The 19,828-nt window shown below is 40.2% G+C and overlaps 1 protein-coding gene across 1 annotated transcript in view; it reads left to right on the forward strand.

Moving 5' to 3' along the window:
* The window catches only part of SPTLC3 (serine palmitoyltransferase long chain base subunit 3), a 159,547-nt gene extending 154,438 nt beyond the window's left edge, over positions 1-5,109 (forward strand). Inside the window, exon 12 of the mRNA XM_002710970.6 lies at positions 1,482-5,109. Within this exon, the coding sequence (XP_002711016.4) occupies positions 1,482-1,595 (114 nt within the window). The 3' untranslated portion in view covers positions 1,596-5,109. The remainder of the gene's footprint in view (positions 1-1,481) is intronic.
* Positions 5,110-19,828: the final 14,719 nt, after the last annotated feature.

Consider the following 19,828-nt stretch of genomic DNA (forward strand, 5'->3'; position numbering starts at 1 on the left):
ATGGCTGCAACAGCCAACGCTGTGCCGATCCAAAGCCAGGAGCCTGGAGCCTCCCCAGTCTCCCACAGGGGTGCAGGGGCCTGAGGATTTGGGCCATCTTCTACTGCTCTCCCTGGCCATAGCAGAGAGTGGGATCAGAAGTGGAACGGCCAGACTCGAACAGGCGCCCACAAGGGATGCTGGCACTGCAGGTGGCAGCTCCACCCACTATGCCACAGGGCCAGCCTCCCCACCCCCGGAAAATCATTTTAAACATCCTCAGTCTCACCACCAAGAAATAAATTACCTTCAACATGTTGGTGGATATATTTTTCTTTTAAAATAATTTTCTATTTATTCATTGAAAAGGCAGAGACAGAGAGAGAAAATGATAGGGAATTTTCCTTTTTCTGGTTTATTCCCTAAAATATCCTCAAAAGCCAGGGCCATGGCCAGGCTGAAGCCAGGAGCCAGAATTCCATCTGGGTCTCCCGCATGGGTGGCGTGAACTCAAATACTTGGCCAATATTTGCTGCCTCCCCAGGTGCATTAGTAGGAAGCTGGGTCAGGAACAAAGGAGCTGAAATTTGAACTTTCTCTCTGATATGGGATAGGAGAGTCCTAAACAGTGGCTCAGCTGGCTACACCCAGGACACCCACCCCAGAGATATCTCAATGGATACAAATGTGAAAGATTTCCCAAAAGGAAGTTTCCTAAACTCCAGTAGTCACTCATTCCAATATTGACAACTGTCAGTAACTTTTTTTGAAGTTTTAGATCTTAATAACTGTCTTTCTCTTCATTTAACCAGTTAAGAAAAACAGACTCAGAAACATTTTAAAAAATCTGCCCAGTACCATAGAATTGGTGATATACAAAAAACAAAAGACATACTTTTTCACCTTCTGACTCTCAGCCATTTCATCGGTAAAAGTGGAAATATATTTACCCACTGAAGTAAAAGAAGTGAAGCAGGTGAATTTGTGGCCCTTCGTGAGCTGAAGCCCTATTAGAACATGAAACACAGGTGTGGGAGGGTAGAGCCTGGGAGGATGGAGGCTGAGCAGCTCCCACAGTGTTCCACTTTGTTCTTGGCCAGGTTGCTTTGCTGTGTCATGAAGACAAAACTTCAAATGCATTCTGCAACCTTTCCTTTTTTTCTTCCACAAGGATATATCTAAGTCATTAAATTTTAAAATAAAGCCTTGAAGGATAGGTAGGCATGGGTCAGATGCTGGTATCCCACAGCTCAAACTGCCCACGATTAAACACACGTTCATAATGTGGAGTTCGATCATTAAGTAAAATGAGTTAGCATCTAACATTCCTGTAGGGCTTAGAAACCACAGCTTAATGATATGGATCTTGATCCTTTTTGTTAAAGCCCAAGAAGCTGGCAAAATAAACTGAGGGTCTCTGTGAGGCTTGCTATTTATCTGCACTCTACAAAGCAGAGCTACTTAGGTTTCAAGATAACTGACGGAAGTCAATCTCATTACAGGTTTTGGAAGCCACTGATGAAATCGGTGATCTCCTGCAAGTGAAATATTCCCGGCACAGGCATTCAGCGCGCCCTGAACTCTACGACGAGACAAGCTTTGAACTCGACGATTGAGTTTCCTGGTCCTGAATGGAACATGAAGACTTTGCCAGAAAGATCTCCCTCCTTGCTTCAGAAGCAGTCTAAATGGATTTCTCCTCCTTCCTAAGGACTAGTTTGATTGAAATGAGGGAGACACTGCTGTGTTTTTAATGTCTCTAACTCGGGACCTCAGAAACAAATATGGCTCCAGATTTAAGTTTCTCCTCTCTCAAGCCTTCTGCCAGAAATACACACAGACACATGCACACACATGCCTACACACACATGTACACTTCTTAGGATATTTTTTAGTGGCAATGAGCCTATGTTTTAGCTGCTACAGTGAAGCCTCGTTGGTCCAGATCCTTTCAGCGGATCCAGCCAAACGAGAGATTTTTGAGTTTTAATTTTGTTATCTCACTATGTGTTTACTCACTTCACCTACAGATGTGAGGGTGGTGGAAGGTGCCTGACTTCTGTGTTCCACCCATAAAAGTTCCAGCTAGAACTCATCCATATCATGAGAGGAACCAGGCAAGGAGGTAAAGAAACATTGGTTCTACATTTTGCCACATTTGAACTTTTTCCAAGGACAAGTGTCCAAAGACATAGTTAATGTTTCATGGGAAAGACCAGAATTGGCTAGCAGCATCTAGCCATGTCTTGGAAGGAAACTTCCCTTTACCTCTTGCTGGTCTCCTATAGTTTTACAGCTGAGCTTTTGAGGTTTGGAAAATTCAAGGGCAGAAAGCAAGCAGGAGCCGGCTCTAGGTCTAGACTAAAATTCTAAAGTCAAAACAACTTGAGCATTATTGGTGTCACACAGAGTGAATGTTTAGCATGCACAACCTTTATGACTTTCAGGAATACATTGCCAGTTTCTTACGGATTTCTGAAAAAAAAAAAAAGGTGAAATTGAATTTGATTTAGAACTAACTCTGAAGACGGCATTTGAAGGATGTATTGATTCAAGGACATGGAAAAGCAAATTTTGTCTTTTCCAAGACTGGTTATTAAATAGTACCATCACTTGGCACACACACTCAAATTTAGCACAAAGTAAACTTTTATGCAAATAATTTCTCTCTCTCTCTCTCTCTGTCTTACTTCTCTCCTCTCTCTGTCAATGTGGACACAAAGTTCTCTGAAAAAGTAGCCCTTTGCTAAGTAAATCTGGTGGGTATGGAAAAAGCCAGTGGGAACCCTTATCTTTAACAAGCTCCCAGATGGTGCCCAGATTTGGAAACTCTAAAGAGCAGTGGTGACCTTTTAGCCAAGCTTCTGTAACAGTTCGAATGAGTTACAGGACATTCCACTCCATCAAATGACACTGTAAACAAATCACTTCAAGAGAGGTTTGGTTTTGTGTGACACAGATGGACCCAAGCTTTCATGCTGTGCACTGAGATAGAAACTCTACTGCATTGCCAGCACTGGATAGAGCAATGTGCTCAGATGCTCAAAGCATGTTCAAGAAAAGAGGGATCAGCAGGGAACGCTATCCATGGGAAAGTTATAACCCTCAGTGGGTACATCAGTTTAAAAGTGCATCATGGTGACAAAGATCCTCGGGAATGGTTAAGGGTAATAAGAAGTATTGTTAGTGAAAGATGAAAAGAACTGAGTTCTCAGGATGCAATTGCATCTGGATTGACTTGAATAACGAAATTAACTCTTCTCAGTGAATTGGTGCAGCATTAGTTGTGCAAAGAACATACATGTATGTCATACAAATATGCAAAGAAAGGAAGACTATGTAGGTCTTTTGAATATGTGCATTTAAATGAAATTGTTTCTAGTGAGTTGTCCAAAATGCATGACTATCTCCAGTCCTATTAAGGACACAGATAGTAAAAAAATAAAAAAAAAAAAAAAGACAGTGGGATATGTAGGTCTTTCCCAAAGTCAGGAAGCAACAAACATCCCTCTTCCTATATAGATCTGTCTGTGATCTTCAAACACAGTTCACAGTCCCCTTGGATTTTAAGCCCCTAAGTGGGTGTATTCCTGCACATAAATGTCCACCATAACTTTCATGGAGAAGCTTAAGTCTAATCCATCATGGGAAGCTAATTACCCCCTCAAAATGGAGGGCAGGAAGCAGGTTATTCCCTTTTCATCAAGATCCAAGACAAAATCCCTATTTCTCTAAGAGAGTCTATGTTGAATATACCTTTAATAAAACAAATGTAATTAAAATGGAATGCTTCTTGGGTACACTGGGGGAGACCCAGACTAGGGCTAGTAATAGAAGTATATTGTACAGAACAAGGTAGGTTAGGAACATGATTGTGAATAATGCATTTTTAAAGTTTTTATCAGGAATTCCTCTACTGCAAGGTTGATAAGACTGTAACTTCAATTCTATAGAGATTAATGAGAAGCTATATTGGAGACAAAAATTTCTCTTTGTTTAGGTCTGTTGGGAAAGAGAATCCTCTAACAGAACTACAATGTTATATGCCCCCAAACCTCCTGTTTACAAAGGCACACACTGTTTACAGTCCAGCACACACATACACACACAGACGTTCACACACATACAAACATGCACACACCTACACACACACACACAGATTTTTCCTCTACAGGGGAATCAAGAGTATAAAAGTATATACATGAGAATCTGAATGGTTTATTGACAAATAAAAGATGTTGTTCTAGAAAATGACCTTCAGGAAATGAGAAGGCAAAGGTTCCAGACTCCCAGACTGATATTTGTAAGGAAGATCCATTTGTATAATAAGGAAATGACATCGGCTCCTTCCTAACCTTAACATAAAACAAGGGTGTCATGGACATTCCCCCATCTTGCCTTTTAGCATGATTTGGTTTGATAGACCACAGGTTCAGATTTTGCTAGTAAACTTGTTTAAATGTCAACCACTGGGTCCCACATCAGACCTCCAGATTTGTAATAGCTGTAGTGCCCAGGAATCTACATTTAAACCAGCCTGCTCAGGTGCTTGTAACCCAGTCAAAATCTGAGAGCCATTATTGGGGCTTTCACTTGACAGATCTGTCAGCTCTAAAAACAGGAACCTTGTCCTGGTTCTCTGCGGATAATTATTAGTAAAGTAAAATGAATTTATTCCATGGCCAACCTTTTTCCTTAATGACGTTTTCCTCCCATTTTCCAAGTAACTTCTCTTTCAATAAAAATGTACTACATGTTGAGGAATAATTTGCCACTCATTTGGCAAAATTACTCCTTCTCCAATTCTCTTCTGTATCACTCCTTACAAGATGGCCTTTTTCATTTTCTTATCTTGTTCATCTTTTTTTCTTTTATCTTCCAACCCTTAAAAAAAAGCCCTTTAACCTCTGATTATTTATTGATCCCAACAAAAAGCTCCTCAATGGAGTGAAAGTCTTGACAGTTCTCTCAACATGCAATGTTCTGTTTTTCTTCAAAGATAGCAATTGTTATAAACTACTCACTCTGATTTGAAAATACAAGTTCTGATGATGAAACCTTGACCCTCTTAAATATATACTTTGATTTATAGCAATAATAATAATTGTATTAATAACCATTATAACAGCACTTGATGAATTCTTTGCAATTTTTTCTGATTTCAAAACAGTAAGAACAATGTATTTAAAGTCAAGTTGCCCAGCACACTCTACCCAGCTATGTACTATTTAAGAAATTAAGAGGAGTGTGTATCTAGGGAGGTGTGTTCTAGAGAATTATTGTAGGACATTGTCTAATGGTGTTGTGATGTATGGGCTAAGTGTGTGTGTTGTATATATTTCACTGACACAAGTGAGATGACCAGCTCTACTTCATTCTAACTGTGAAATTCATAGCATAAAAATAATTGACAGTATAAAAATAATCAATGGTTTCATGTTAAATTAGTTTAGGTTACCCTGAAAAGAGACTGAGTTAGAGATTTGCATTAAGAATTTCTTTTTTTTTTTTTTTTTTTTTTTTTTTTGACAGGCAGAGTTAGACAGTGAGAGAGAGAGACAGAGAGAAAGGTCTTCCCTCCGTTGGTTCACCCACCAAATGGCCACTACGGCCGGTGCTGTGCCAATCCAAAGCCAGGAGCCAGGTGCTTTCTCCTGGTCTCCCATGCGGGTGCAGGGCCCAAGCACTTGGGCCATCCTCCACTGCCTTCCCAGGCCACAGCAGAGAGCTGGACTGGAAGAGGAGCAACTGGGACAGAATCCGGTGCCCCGACCGGGACTAGAACCCAGTGTGCCAGCGTCGCAGGTGGAGGATTAGCCTAGTGAGCCGCGGCACCGGCCTGCATTAAGAATTTCATTGGAGAGCATTGGTAGCAGTGATTGGAGCTGGCTTATACTGTCATGAATTGTTCACATCTACTCCGCATCCACTGACACCACATTGGTAGCTTGAAAATGGCCACAAATCAGTAAACACTACAAATCAGAGTTCCAGAGAGCTGACTGTTAAACATTTACCAGCATACCATTGAGGCCACATAAAACGGTACAATAATATCTAGTAGAGTAAGAGATCAGGAATAGGAAGAGGGAACAGTTCAGCTGTGATGTCATCACAGCAAAGACCTCAATCAGGCCCTGGGGAACTGTGCAACTGAGATGGCTTTTAGGGTTATCTCAAATTGAATGCAAGGAAGCCAGGCTTTGATGTCCTCCCCATTAAACCAGTCAAAGGGTACAAGCTACTAGGGTAGAAGTATGGGACAGGGCATTAACTTATGGAAAACAACTCTATTCAGCTAAAATATTTCCTAGGGAGGAACTCAACTAAAACATCCACTTTAAGAAAACTGATAATGGAAAATGTTAAATATACATTTAAGGCCACTGCCACGGCTCATCACTTGGCTAATCCTCCACCTGCAGTGCCAGCACCCTGGGTTCTAGTCCCGGTTGGGGCGCCGGATTCTGTCCCGGTTGCTCCTCTTCCAGTCCAGCTCTCTGCTGTGGCCTGGGAAGGCAGTGGAGGATGGCCCAAGTGCTTGGGCCCTGCACCCGCATGGGAGACCAGGAGGAAGCACCTGGCCCCTGGCTTCGGATCGGCACAGCGCACCAGCCACAGCACACTAGCCGTGGCGGCCATTTGGGTGGTGAACCAATGGAAAAAGGAAGACCTTTCTCTCTGTCTCTCTCTCTCACTGTCTAACTCTGCTTGTCAAATATATGTATGTATATATATATATACATGTATATATATATATATATACACATATTTATATATATTTAAATGGAAAGAACACTATAATGAGCCCTTATATACCCATTACCTAGCCTCATTCATTAGCAATTCATGGCCAGTCTTTTCATCTATCCCCCTACCCAACTCACTCTCCCTCTCCCACCAGATTATTTTGAAGCAAATTCTGGAAGCCTATCATTTCATCAGTAAATATTTCACTGAATCGCTCTTAAAGGTAGGGATGACTTCATTTGGTCCTCTTACAACCTCATTAAAAGATACATTTTCAGGATAACAAAGACATTAAAATGAGTCAATTGTTAACCTTTTTGATCTCTATCTCACAATCTGCATTTAAGCTCCTTGGATCAAAACTAGTAATTATTTCTAAAATAGGTATGTGGTGTCTTGAAAGATAATAGAGCAATCATTTTTATTTTCTTCTTAAATATGCCTAACACTATCTTTGGCACACTCTTCTAGATATTAATAAGGAAATCATCTTGGAAGGCAACAATATTCAAGTTGTAAGAGAAGTAGCAGAGCATAAAGAAAAATTCCAAGACACTGATAGTCTTGATTTTTCTTGGAATGCCTGTCTTCTTTTTAAGGAAGTTTTCTCTAAAAGCTTATTCCTGCTAAACTTCATATATTAACAGGAACATCTGAATAAAAAAATAAGAGAACAAGTCAAACCAGTCTGCCCATTTGGAAAAGGTTTATGTATATGCCAGTTAGGGTTTAAGGTAGGACTCATTATTCTAATTGTTGTTGCATCCCTCAGTCCACATGAGAAGCTGAAATCTGACATTTGCAAGTCAAGTGCTCTGAGAAGTCATCACAGACACAAATCAACAAAATATCCAACAACTGAAAATCAGACTAGAAGCAGGAGGGATTTTTTTTTTATCACGGCATGAAACAATGCTCATTTTTATTCAGCCCAGATGCTAATTTTTATATCTAAAATATTGATTGAAGGGGCTAGTGATTTTGGCTCTCACCCAAGTTTATTCAGGATCTTTTTAAATTAGGTTTGGGTTGGCTTCAGTGCCCAGGGCCAGGAGTAGGTCTGGCTCCAATCACCGCATTGAGCTCTCTACTTCATCATGGGCCAAAGACTAAGGCAAGGGAATGGCAGCTCCTTTGTTTCTCCAGCCTCTAGGTGTGCTTTTTTCCAAATTTGAAGCATGCATTGAGCAAATGTGTAAGGAAGACTGAAAGAAGTGTAAAGGCCTCACTGTGACAAGATTAGTCTACCCTACAACTTGACTATGATCCCCAGCATAAATAAAGCTCTGTGTGTGAAAAATGAATGGACAGCAATGTGAGGTCATGGAAAAACCATATTGGCATATTTAGAATGAAAAGTTTTCAACAGGCCAAAACAGCCAATCAGTCTACTAGTCTTTTACAAGGGCAAAATAATCTTTTTTGTCAACAATACGTGATTCCTTCATAATATTTCTATTTTGTAAGTAATTATAATTTTCATGCAACTACTTTTATAATATGCCTAAGAATTTCATATAATTTATACCAGTCTTTGAAAAGCATCATATATATAAAGCTTCAATAAATCACAGTCACAAATTATAGACTTTTCAAAATAGATTTTACATTACATATAAAAATCATGTTGATATTTAAAAATATAATTCATTTCCCCTAAAACATTTTTAATGAGGTGCCCTATGAAGAGTTTTTTTTTTTTTTTTTTTTTTTTTACATTTTGTTTACATTTCTTTTAGGATTCAGAGAGACACAAAGAAAGAGAGAGAAAGAGAGCTTCCATCCACTGGTTCACTCGCCAGATGCCTACAATTGCTGGCGCTGGACTAAGTCAGAAGCTAGGGGTTGGGAACTAAATTTGGGTCTCCCACATGGGTTAGCAGGAACTCAGTTACTTGAGCCCTCACTGCTATTTCCCAGGGCCTGCATTAGCACGATCCTGGAGTCAAGAGTTAGATGTTAAAAAAAAAAAAGAGTTAGATGTTGATAATGAATCCAGGGCATCTGGTATGGGACACAGATGCCTTAACCAGTGTGTTAACTACCAAACCAAATACCCACCTTGAGATTTTAACTCTAAGAAAATTCTTAAATAGAGCTTGCAGTATAAATTTGTAATACATTTAAGTAATAAATTAACTCTAGGAAAAATCAAATGCTAAAGATTTTCTTTAAAAGAGAAGATTTTCTATATAGAGGATACATTATATAACACCTATATGTCATCAATGTTACAGGCATATTATAAAAAACTTAAAATATTTTATTAAAGTGAGTCCATTTCTGTAAAATAAAAAATAACTCCTGAAAATATACTGTTTTTAATTATGCATTTATCATTATAATAGCCAAATAGAAAGTAAACATGATAGCCATTCAAACTGATCAACATGGTTCTCAATTGTGAGTAGGATAGAAAGCCAGGGATGACCAAACATTTGAGGAAAATTAGCAACAGTTAAATGGGTTACTGATGGAAACAAAAAGTTCATGGAAAAGATAACTTTTTAAATGTTGTAATTATGCTCTTTATAAGCAAAACTAGTTGTCTGAAGATATCACATCCACAATACAAGAATAGAGTGATATGAAGAAAGATTCAGAATTCATAAAATATAAAAATACTTAACCAAATGTTTGGTGTAAGTAGATCAAGAGAAAGCAAAGAAATATTTTTAAATTTTACAATACAGACCAAAGGATGAAATAATCTGAGAGAAAATGTAAAAGATATTGGGGAACACATACAGGATACCCAATACCCATCTAAAAGAAAGTTGGGAAAAATGGAAAGCAGAAATAAATCAAAAAAATTAATAGAGCTATTTTACTGATACTGAAATGAAACAGAATATGCAAATGGGCTGGTAAGTGCTAAAATGATGAATAAAAACAGCTTTTCACATAAACACATCTCCATGAAATTCTTCTACGCTAGGATAAAAACAAGAATCTAAATGTGTACAGCTAGAAAAAAAATCTAAAAAGTTAAAAGGAACTGATTTTAACTACTTTAACTATAATACTATAAATGTGTCCTCCAGAAAGTTCATACCAATTTTCTCATCCATTGACAACATCTAAGAATAAACTACCTATTTCCTGAATCTGCACCAATATTGGGTATTACCATTTTTATTATTTTAGTCAATCTTATAGAGAAAAAAGTGGGTTCTCTTTAATGTCTAATGCCTACTTGCCAGAGATATAATTTCTACATTTGCATGCTGAGAGCTTTTATTTCTCTTTTGCATGTTTCTTGTTTGTATCTTCTGATACTTTTTTTTTTTTTTTTTTTTTTGACAGGCAGAGTCAGACAGTGAGAGAGGGAGACAGAGAGAAAGGTCTTCCCTCCGTTGGTTCACCCCCCAAATGGTCGCTACGGCCGGTGCACTGCGCCAATCCAAAGCCAGGGTTCAGGTGCCTCCTCCTGGTCTCCCATGTGGGTGCAGGGCCCAAGCACTTGGGCCATCCTCCACTGCCTTCCCAGGCCACAGCAGACAGCTGGACTGGAAAAGGAGCAACTGGGACAGAATCCGGCGCCCCAACCGGGACTAGAACCCTGGGGTGCCGGTGCCGCAGGCGAAGGATTAGCCAAGTGAGCTGTGATACTTTTTTAAAAATCATGAATGTCTCATAACAGCATTGGGTACTAGAAGATAATAAAGCAATGCCTTCAACATTCAGAGGGAAGGATTGTTTTTTTTTTTTAATATACAACAAAGGACAAGATAATTTTTAATGTGAGAAAAGATGTAAAAGGTATAGGTATCCATGCAGCAAGGCCAATGTCCACCTATATAAGGATTCAAAAAGTTTGCTTCCTTGGTACTTTTTTCTCAAGGAAAAAAAAAAAACTTATCTCACAAATACTCTAATAAACACTCCCAAGCAAAATGAAGACAAGATTGAGAGTAGAATTAATCTAAGAGTATAATAGAAAATAATCCCAGAATGATAATTTATCATTAAAGTAGATTATCTGTTGACAAAAAAGATGATGAGTTATTTTCTGCTCCAAATAGAAGTCTAAATGCGTGTCTCTAGTTGCTAAGGGCTTCCTTCTACATGGTGCATTAAGGACTCAAGCTATTTTCCAGCTTGTGGCCCAACCAGTCCCTAGGATTTTGTCACTGCGTGGTTGGTGATCCAGGTTTCAGCCTGTGGGAAAGGCAGAGTGAGCAAAAAAGAGCCCCTGATGATCCCTATCTAAGGATTGACTTGACCCTGACTCTGTTGACACATTTTGAGAGGGCTGGCCAACCCTGATCCCATGATCCAAAAAGAAATAAGCAGAGATGTCTAAAATGCAGAATTGCTGCAGATAATAGCTCAGCTCCTAGAGACCCCATCCTCTTCCCCCCACACTGCATCAACAGCAACTTCATTGCTTTGCATCAGATGGATGAAATCTTGTAAGCCTCATCCATGTGCCAGTTACGGAATCCAGGGTCAGGAACCCACTGCCAGTGGGGCAGCAGTTTAGATTTTTCTCTACTTCTCATCCCACTGTCTCCTTTCCACCATCTGTAGGTAGATTCACCTAGTTCCTCACAAATGGTGTGTTGACTTCTGTTCACCACGTACAAAGTGCCTGCCAGATGGGAATGCTGTCAGTTAAGGCACCTTTGAAAAGGATGGACTGGAACGGAGGCAGGGGCACTGCTGCAGTGCGTGCCCATCTGCTGTCTCGGCCACGAGAACGCTGCACACACTGAGTCTGGCCCATATGCTCCTCAGGATATGAAAAGAGAGGTGATAGGTTTCTCGCCTCTGTGATCTTCACTCTGCCCCACAAATTGTCACACCTCACCTCAGGACCCTCCTGGGTTTCATTAGTGATGGGGAAAGCCAGCCAACTGGGCATTGGTGTAGATTTGCTTGGGATTGGCTGTTTTAGAAATTTCACTTTCAGAGAGTAATGGCCTGGAGTCAACTCTTCAGTGAAATGCTAGAAAGGAGAAAATATGGTGCATTTTATGGCTTGTTTATCCATCTGCATCTTCCCTGGTGCACGCTCCTGGAGTCTCTCCTCCCCTGGGTTATGACCCTTCAGGATTTTGCAGCTTGTTCAAAGCTACTCTTCAGTGACAGTTTAAAGACTAGGAGAGGTAGCCACTAAAAAGAACAGCGTGCACAGCAATTCATTACTGCTCTATCCCCATGTAGTGCCCTCCTCTGTTTTCACCATCCAGCCTTCCACATGCATATATGTGGGCAATGTGGAAATAGAGTTTATATATGGTAGGTCCTCACCTTGTAAAACTAAGAATTTGGGAGCATGCTTTTTAAAAAAATTCTTGTTCATCATAATCCCCTGGGCACACTCAGGTCTTTTGGATTTATACCTCCAAAGTTCATGATGAAACAGATGTTCTGTTAAGGCAGAAAACCTTCAAGTGAGAAAGTGACAAGTTGAACATTGATTTAGTTAACACAAGTAAGAAAATATTTAAAAGTTATCTTGCATTCATTATCATGCTCTTGAATTATACAATATTTCAAAGAGGACAAACTTCTCTCAATATTCTAATTTTATAATCAAATTTTAATGTGTAAGATAAATTAAAAATATACTTGTCTTTTAAACTTGGAATTCCACCTCTGAAAATTTATAGTAAAAGAATACTTAAGAACATTAGTTTCTGGGAATATTGTGGTCTAAATACCAAAAACCCTTTCATTGCAAAGTGTAAATACTAGGTTAAAATGTAAGACATTTGAAATGCAAGGCTGAGCCTGCAAGAAAGAAAAATTTGGGGTGTTAAAAATGAAGAAGAACTTGAAATTTTAAACTGTAATAACTGGGCTGAAACTTAGGAGGCCAGATGGGTGTTTTGTGGGCTCAGTAACAGAGTTTTTAAGGCCCACATATGGAAAAAAGATGAGGAATTTGGCCAGTAAGAGGTGAGACGTTAGCCTAGAAAAATCTAAAAAAGACAGGGAGAGATGACAATGAGGCTTTTTTCTGTCTGAGCTCTAGACAGAGAAAAAAAAAATTATGGGCTCCAAGAATTCATAGGCATAGGCCTGGACTCTTGAGTTTAGCATTCAGATTTCCACTAAAACTTTCATGAACAAAGAGTAATATAAAATTTATTTTGTGCTAATAATACCCATTGTGGGGCTGGCATGGTGGCACAGTAGGTTAATCCTCCACCTGTGGCATCGGCATCCCATATGGGCGCTGGTTCGTATCCTGGCTGCTCCTCTTCTGATCCCTCACTCTGCTATGGCCTGGGAAAGCAGTAGAAAATGGCCCAAGTTCTTGGGCTCCTGCACTCACGTGGGAGACTCGGAAGAAGCTCCTGGCTCCTGGCTTTGGATCGGCACAGCTCTGACCATTGCAGCCAATTGGGGAGTGAACCAGAGGACCTCTCTCTCTCTGTCTCTCCCTCTCACTGTCTTTAACTCTACCTCTCAAATAAATAAATAAAATCTTAAAAAAAAAAAATAATACCCCTTGCATGCCTGGCAGAAGCCATCAGAAAGTCTCTTTGAAGAGCCACATTTTTACACTGGGATCACCACCAAGGTTCCACAGAAGATGGGCTCACAGCCCCAAATGACAAAACTCAACGGGAAATAATTCAGCATGAGCAAGAGCAAATGAAGATACCAGAAACAACAATAGTTGTCTCCAATGCACTACAAAACAAATCATGTGCCTGGGAAAGCAGAGGAACATGTACTCGGGCCCCTGCCACCCACATGGGAGACCCTGATGGAGTTCCTGGCTTTGGTGTAGGCCAGCCCCAGCTGTTGCAGCCAATTGGGGAGCGAACTGGCTGACTGAACATCTCTTTCTCTTGGTGCATCTCCATCTCTCTATTACTCTGCCTTTCAAATAAATAGATAAACTTTTTTAAAAAATCATCAAAACGTGAGACTACAGTCTATTTAATCCCAAGGACCAATCTTCCCTACTGTTCTAAATTGCCTTCCTATATAAATATTCATTGAGTAACTAATGTGTTAGGCTCTGAACTAGATTTTGGGAAAGGAAGATACACCATTCCTGTTCCTTTCTACAAGATACTGATGTTCTGGTAAATAAACCCAATGGTCTCTTCGATATAGCAAGTGTTTAGTGAAGGCCAGCTGAGCTCACAGAAAGATTTAGTAAAAAGAGGCACGATGCCCCTAGGCTTATTTTATTCTCTGCATTCTGGCATCTTCTTAGACAAGATGTTCTGCTGAAGGCTACTTGCAGTTTGGTGGACATTTTCAATACACTGACAGCTTCCTACCTCAAACTTCTACATCATTCTGCTTCAGGGTTTTCTCTGGTTTCAGCAGTCCCTGGTCCAAGCAGGTAGGAGTTAACGTCCTAGATGTGCACCGCAGCTCCCTTGCCCTTTAGGAGGCTAATTTGAAAGTCTTAGCTTCATCTCTTCTTAGCTGAGTTGCCTCTAAAAAGTTACTCAATGTCTACAAGATTTAATTTCCTCATGCATAAAATGGGATAAGATCTCTCTGGTTTAATATTGGAAGAACTGTGAAATTCCAAGAATGTCCCCAGGCATGGTGCAGTGCTCTATAATGTTAGGCGTCTATACAGTCTCTGAGAGTGTCCTCAGCTACCCCAGTTGTAACTGCCCATCAACAAAGGCTTTATTGACTGTCTTCCTTTCCCTGGCTTATTCCCCCTCTCTCTTATCTTACTTCTGAAATCACCTCCCAAAGAAATTGCCTGGGTGTGATGTTAATGAACCTCAGCAAAAAAGACAACTCTTCCCTTTTCACCTCCGTTGACCCTATGATCTTATTAGAGTCACAAGAAGTAACTCATCAGCTGTGGCATTGTTCTAATCTTTTTCAAGGAACCAAACATTGGCCTTCCTGCAGAAATGCCTTGCTGAAAAAGTCAACTATATAAGGGTACTTCAAACAGATTGTGGAAAATAGAATTAAAAGTTTACTTAGATTTAAAAAAAATTGAAATCCATGTATAGTATTTTCATAATGCCCACTTTCCACAAATATTTTGAAGACCTCAGGTATGCACAGATTTCAATTTTTTGAACCAAAATAAATTTATGTTTTGAATTTTTATTTATCTATTTAAGGGGAAGGAAAGAGAGAAAGAATGCTCCCATCAACTATTTCACTTCCCAAATGCTGGCAGCAGACAGGAATGAGTAGGACTGAAACTAGGAGCTGGGAGCTCAATCCAGGTCTCCCATGTGGGTTGCAGGAACCAATTAATTGAGCCATCATAGTTGCTGTCCAGGGTCTGCACTAGCAGGAAACTGGAGTCAGGAGCAAGAGCTGGAATCAAATCCAGGTACTCCCTCATGAATGCAGGCATCTTAACTAGCCTGTTAATCACTAGGCTAGGCTAAATGCCTGCCCCAGACTTATCTTTCAATTACAGTTTCCATGGATGTTTTGAAGTTCCTGCATATAGATAAAGCCCAATGTATTTAAAACTGTATAAGATGAAGCATAGCACACACTTGCTCTGACCCGGCAGTAAAACACAAGATTTGGGTTCAGGGAGACCTAGATTGAAACCATAACTCCACTTCTTTTCAGTTCTGTTGCCTTGGAGGAGTTAACAAATATTTTTGAGACTCAGTTTCCTCATCTGTAAAACTAGTTAATAAGGGCTGCCTTATGATGACTTAATGTGTCGGAAAATGTAAAATATCAAGAAGATACTAATTGGTGCTCAACGATGTCAGGTATCACAGCATTCAGAGGTTACAAACATAAAAGCCTACAGTAAGGAGTGGTGCTACATTGGAGAACAGTGGGAACCATGGCAGAGCAGAGTTCAAGCTCTGTCTTAAAGCATTAAAGTTCAATTGTTTAGGGTCCAGAGGTGTGGCACAGCAGGTTAACACCCTAGCCTGTAGTGCTGGCATCCCATATCGGCGCCAGTTCGAGTCCCAGCTGCTCCGTTTCTGATCCGGCTCTCTGCTATGGCCTGGGAAAGCAGTAGAAGATGGCCCAACCCCTTGGGCCCCTGCACCCATGTGGGAGATCCGGAAGAAGCTCCTGGCTCCTGGATTCAGATAGGCGCAGCTCTGGCTGTTGCAGCCAATTGGGGAGTGAACCAGCAGATAGAAGACCTCTCTCTCCTTTCTCTCTCTCTCTCTCTCTCTCTCTCTCTCTCTCTCTCTCTCTCTGCCTCTCCTCTCTCTGTGTAACTCTGACTTTCAAATAAATCTTTAAAAAATAAAAATAAAAAAAGTTCAATTGTTTAAAGCCCACATCAGCCAAACAAAATACGTTGACAGCCAAATCTCTCCTGCAAGTCTCTCCTTTTGTGATCTCTTATAGATAAACCAGACTAAAACTCTACCTGTGCACAATCTGTGTCTGCTCTCTGAAATATCCTCTTCATCCTTGGTTACCTGTCAAACTTCCATTTGTCTTACATAACCCTATCTAATTTTATTTATGGTTGATCTTATCTATGGTTACTTTCCAATTACTTTGGAAGAAGAATTCTACCATTCTCTAGGCTCATACATGGTCTGCCATAATCAATTCATTGTATTCCATTATCTGCTCTCATGTGGGTCTCCCAATGGTTACAATAGTGCTGGATTCACAGGTACAGCTGACCCAATATTCGTATTGTGGGTAAATTTCTATGTCCTGCATCTTCTGAGTGATCCGTCTACCACTCCAGACTCCTTCCTGCAACATTCTCAACTTTCTCTTGATCCAGAAATCACAGTACCCTCCTCTAGCCCAGAGGGTAATATATATCATGATTGCTCAGAGCCAATGCTAGTCCATAATTAAATATTTTGAGTATCCCCTGGGTCTTCCCTGGTCTTCCATGGATGTCTTAAGGACAAAGACTTTGTCCTAGTCACCCTTTTTTTTTTAAAGATTTTATTTATTTATTGCAGAGGTAGAGTTACAGACAGTGAGAAGGGTGAGAGGGAGAGGCAGAGAGAAAGGTCTTCCTTCCACTGGTTCACTCCCCAAATGGCTGCAACCGGAAGCCAGGAGCCAGAAGCCTCCTCCAGGTCTCCCACATGGGTGTGGGGCCCCAAGCACTTGGACCATCTTCTACTGCTTTCCCAGGCCATAGCAGAGAGCTGGACTAGAAGAGGAGCAGCAGGGGACTAGAACCGGTGCCCACACGGATGTCAGCGTTGCAGGCAGAGGATTAACCTATTGTGCCACAGCTCTGGCCCCTGTCCTAGTCATTCTTGCATCCACTGCACCAAGAGCAGAGCTTAGCCTGTAGTAGAAATTAATAAATGAACGAGTGAATTAAGAAATGAAGAATCCAAAGACCCAATTCTCTTCCTTATACATTTAGCACTCACTGTTTCACATCGGCGATTTACGTGAGAATAAAGTGGACGCAGATTAACAACAGTCCATGTAAGGAGTATGATTTTTCTTCCAAAATACTCCTCTGGGGAACACAGAAACATGGCCTAAATCCTTCCTATCCTTGAATCCAAGTCCATATGGATTGTAACTTCGCCACTCTTCTTATCAAGATGAGGGGTTTATTTCTCCAGCCTTTGAAACTGGGCTTGGCCATTTCCTTTGCTTTGTCCAGGAAGACAACAGAAAAGAAGATGTAAACTGAGGCTTAAAAGTGTTTACTCAGTAGGGCTTACTTTCTTGTTACTACAAACCCTGAGACTACTCTATGATGTTTTCCAGACTACAAGGCTGGGTGATGAGAGACCAATGAAGGAGAGACGGAGCGCCTCATCCAAGGCTCCCTAGACCAAGCAGCCTGCTGGCTGCCGGCCTGACTTGCTAGAATATGCAGCCCAGCTGAGCCACCCAGACTAGAAGCTCTGCCTAAGCAATTCACAAAATTAGAAGGAAAAAGAAATGCTTGTAGTTTTAAGCTGTTAATTTTTGGGGGGACAGCTATGACAGCTGGCCGATCCTAATATATTTTAATAAATCTGTAAAAAACATCCATTTATAAAACAAAATACTAATAAACTTCTTGGAATTAACTTTTAAATTAATTTGAAGGAAAATGTGAAGTATCTGCATAAAAACACTTTGAATGTGTTATGAATTTTTTACACAAATCCTTTAATAGCTTGAGTTTTTAAATTATAAATAAGCCAATTCTCTCTAAATCATAAACTTAATAAAACAAAATTAACTTAAAAATTACTCACCATGGCAGATATTAGAATATATTATCAAGCAAAAACTCAAGTAATTTTTTCTTTTTAAAAAAAATAAAATAAGAGTGGTATTTGGGCCGGCGCCGCGGCTCACTGGGCTAATCTTCCGCCTGCGGCGCCGGCACACCAGGTTCTAGTCCCAGTCGGGGTGCCGGATTCTGTCCCGCTTACCCCTCTTCCAGCCCAGCTCTCTGCTGTGGCCCGGAAGTGCAGTGGAGGATGGCCCAAGTTCTTGGGCCCTGCACCCTATGGGAGACCAGGAGAGGCACCTGGCTCCTGGCTTCAGATCAGCGCGATGTGCTGGCCGCAGCGCGCCAGCCGCGGCGGCCATTGGAGGGTGAACCAGCGGCAAAGGAAGACCTTTCTCTCTGTCTCTCTCACTGTCCACTCTGCCTGTCAAAATAAATAAATAAATAAATAAATAAATAAATAACAGTGGTATTTGCACAGCAGTTAAGACACTACTTGGGATACCTACATCCTACATCAAAGCACCTGAGTTCAAGTCGTGACTGTCTCCTGATCCCAGCTTCTAATGATGTGTACTCTGGGTGATAGCACATGATGGTTCAAGTGGTTGGGTCCCTGCCACCCACATGGGAAACCCAGATGGAGTTCCTGGTTCTAGGGTCCTGGCTTAGGCAGGACCCAGCTCCAGCATTTGGGGAATGAATCAGCAAATGGGAAATCTTTCTCTGTCAAACTCTCTCCCTCCACTGTCCCCTCTAAAAAAATACTTCGGCATGAATGTATACTCAACATTTATTTCAAAAATATTTATTAAACATCCACTGGACATCAAGCACTGTTCTAGCTACTGGAATGCAGCAATGACCAAGACAGAACAAGCAAGTGTAACCTCATAAAAATTACAAATCAAACAATAGATTATGCAGCAAAATAGAGCACAAATAAGCCCAAGTATCTATGGAAGCTAATATAATAAAAACATATCCCAAACAAGGGAGACATGAAAAGTTATTTAATAATATTGTAATAGAACATACGTATTTTAAGAATTTAATGTTAATATTATCTTGTTAGTACTGTAATATATTCAAACTCCAGTTGTCCTTAAGGCATAACCAATATCATTCTAAGCCATCCAGGATGAACTTGAGATATTTTACTTTAGATTTTTACACGACCTGATTAGAGACTTTAATCTTATCACAATCACAGATACATGTGGTAGGCTTAATTATTAGTTTAAATCCTTCCTGCCACTGTGGTAATATTACATATCCACCCTGTTGACAGGGTATTCCTTCCCAGCCTCTGAATTTGGGCTTAGTGACAGGACATGCTGTAACTAACAGGATGTTAGCAGACACACAATACGTAGAAGCTATAATGTACAGTGTGACTGCCCATATCCTTCTGACGTTCTGTCTTCTGCCATGAGAGCAAATTTAAGAAGCTATTGGTCTAAGGAGGATGACAGAAAAACACAGCAAACCTGGGCCTAGACAGCCTGGAGTAAACCCAGTCAGACTTAATCTAGATCCCCTGTGGGCTAACCCACAGACACATGAGTGAGAAGTCTTTGCATTATAAGCTACTGGTTGTCGTATCGACAGATGGAACGGGAAGATCCATATTTTTAAATAACTGAATTATATCTGAAGTAAAAGAAAAAATTAATAAAAAATTTATTTTTCCTCAAATATAAGATTAAAAAATAATATATGATGAGTTTATTGAAATTGCAGTACTGCCACAAAGAAACAATGAATAAATGGGGAAAAGACATGGGACAATAATCCCACATAAGTAAATTCACAAAGAAAAATTGAATTCAGACAGCAATAAAAATGCGAAATAAGCTTATAATAAAGCATTGTTTCCAATTTTTTACCTATTAAATATATATGAATAAGCAAAATTGAGTTTAGGAGAGACTAGGCCACTTGTCTGCTATTTAAATTTGCAAGGCAGAGTGTCAGTGACTGCCTCATCCAGGGCTC

This window comes from Oryctolagus cuniculus, chromosome 11 (assembly GCF_051225735.1).
Source record: "Oryctolagus cuniculus isolate XC-2025 breed Fujian yellow rabbit chromosome 11, ASM5122573v1, whole genome shotgun sequence".
NCBI lineage: Eukaryota > Metazoa > Chordata > Mammalia > Lagomorpha > Leporidae > Oryctolagus > Oryctolagus cuniculus.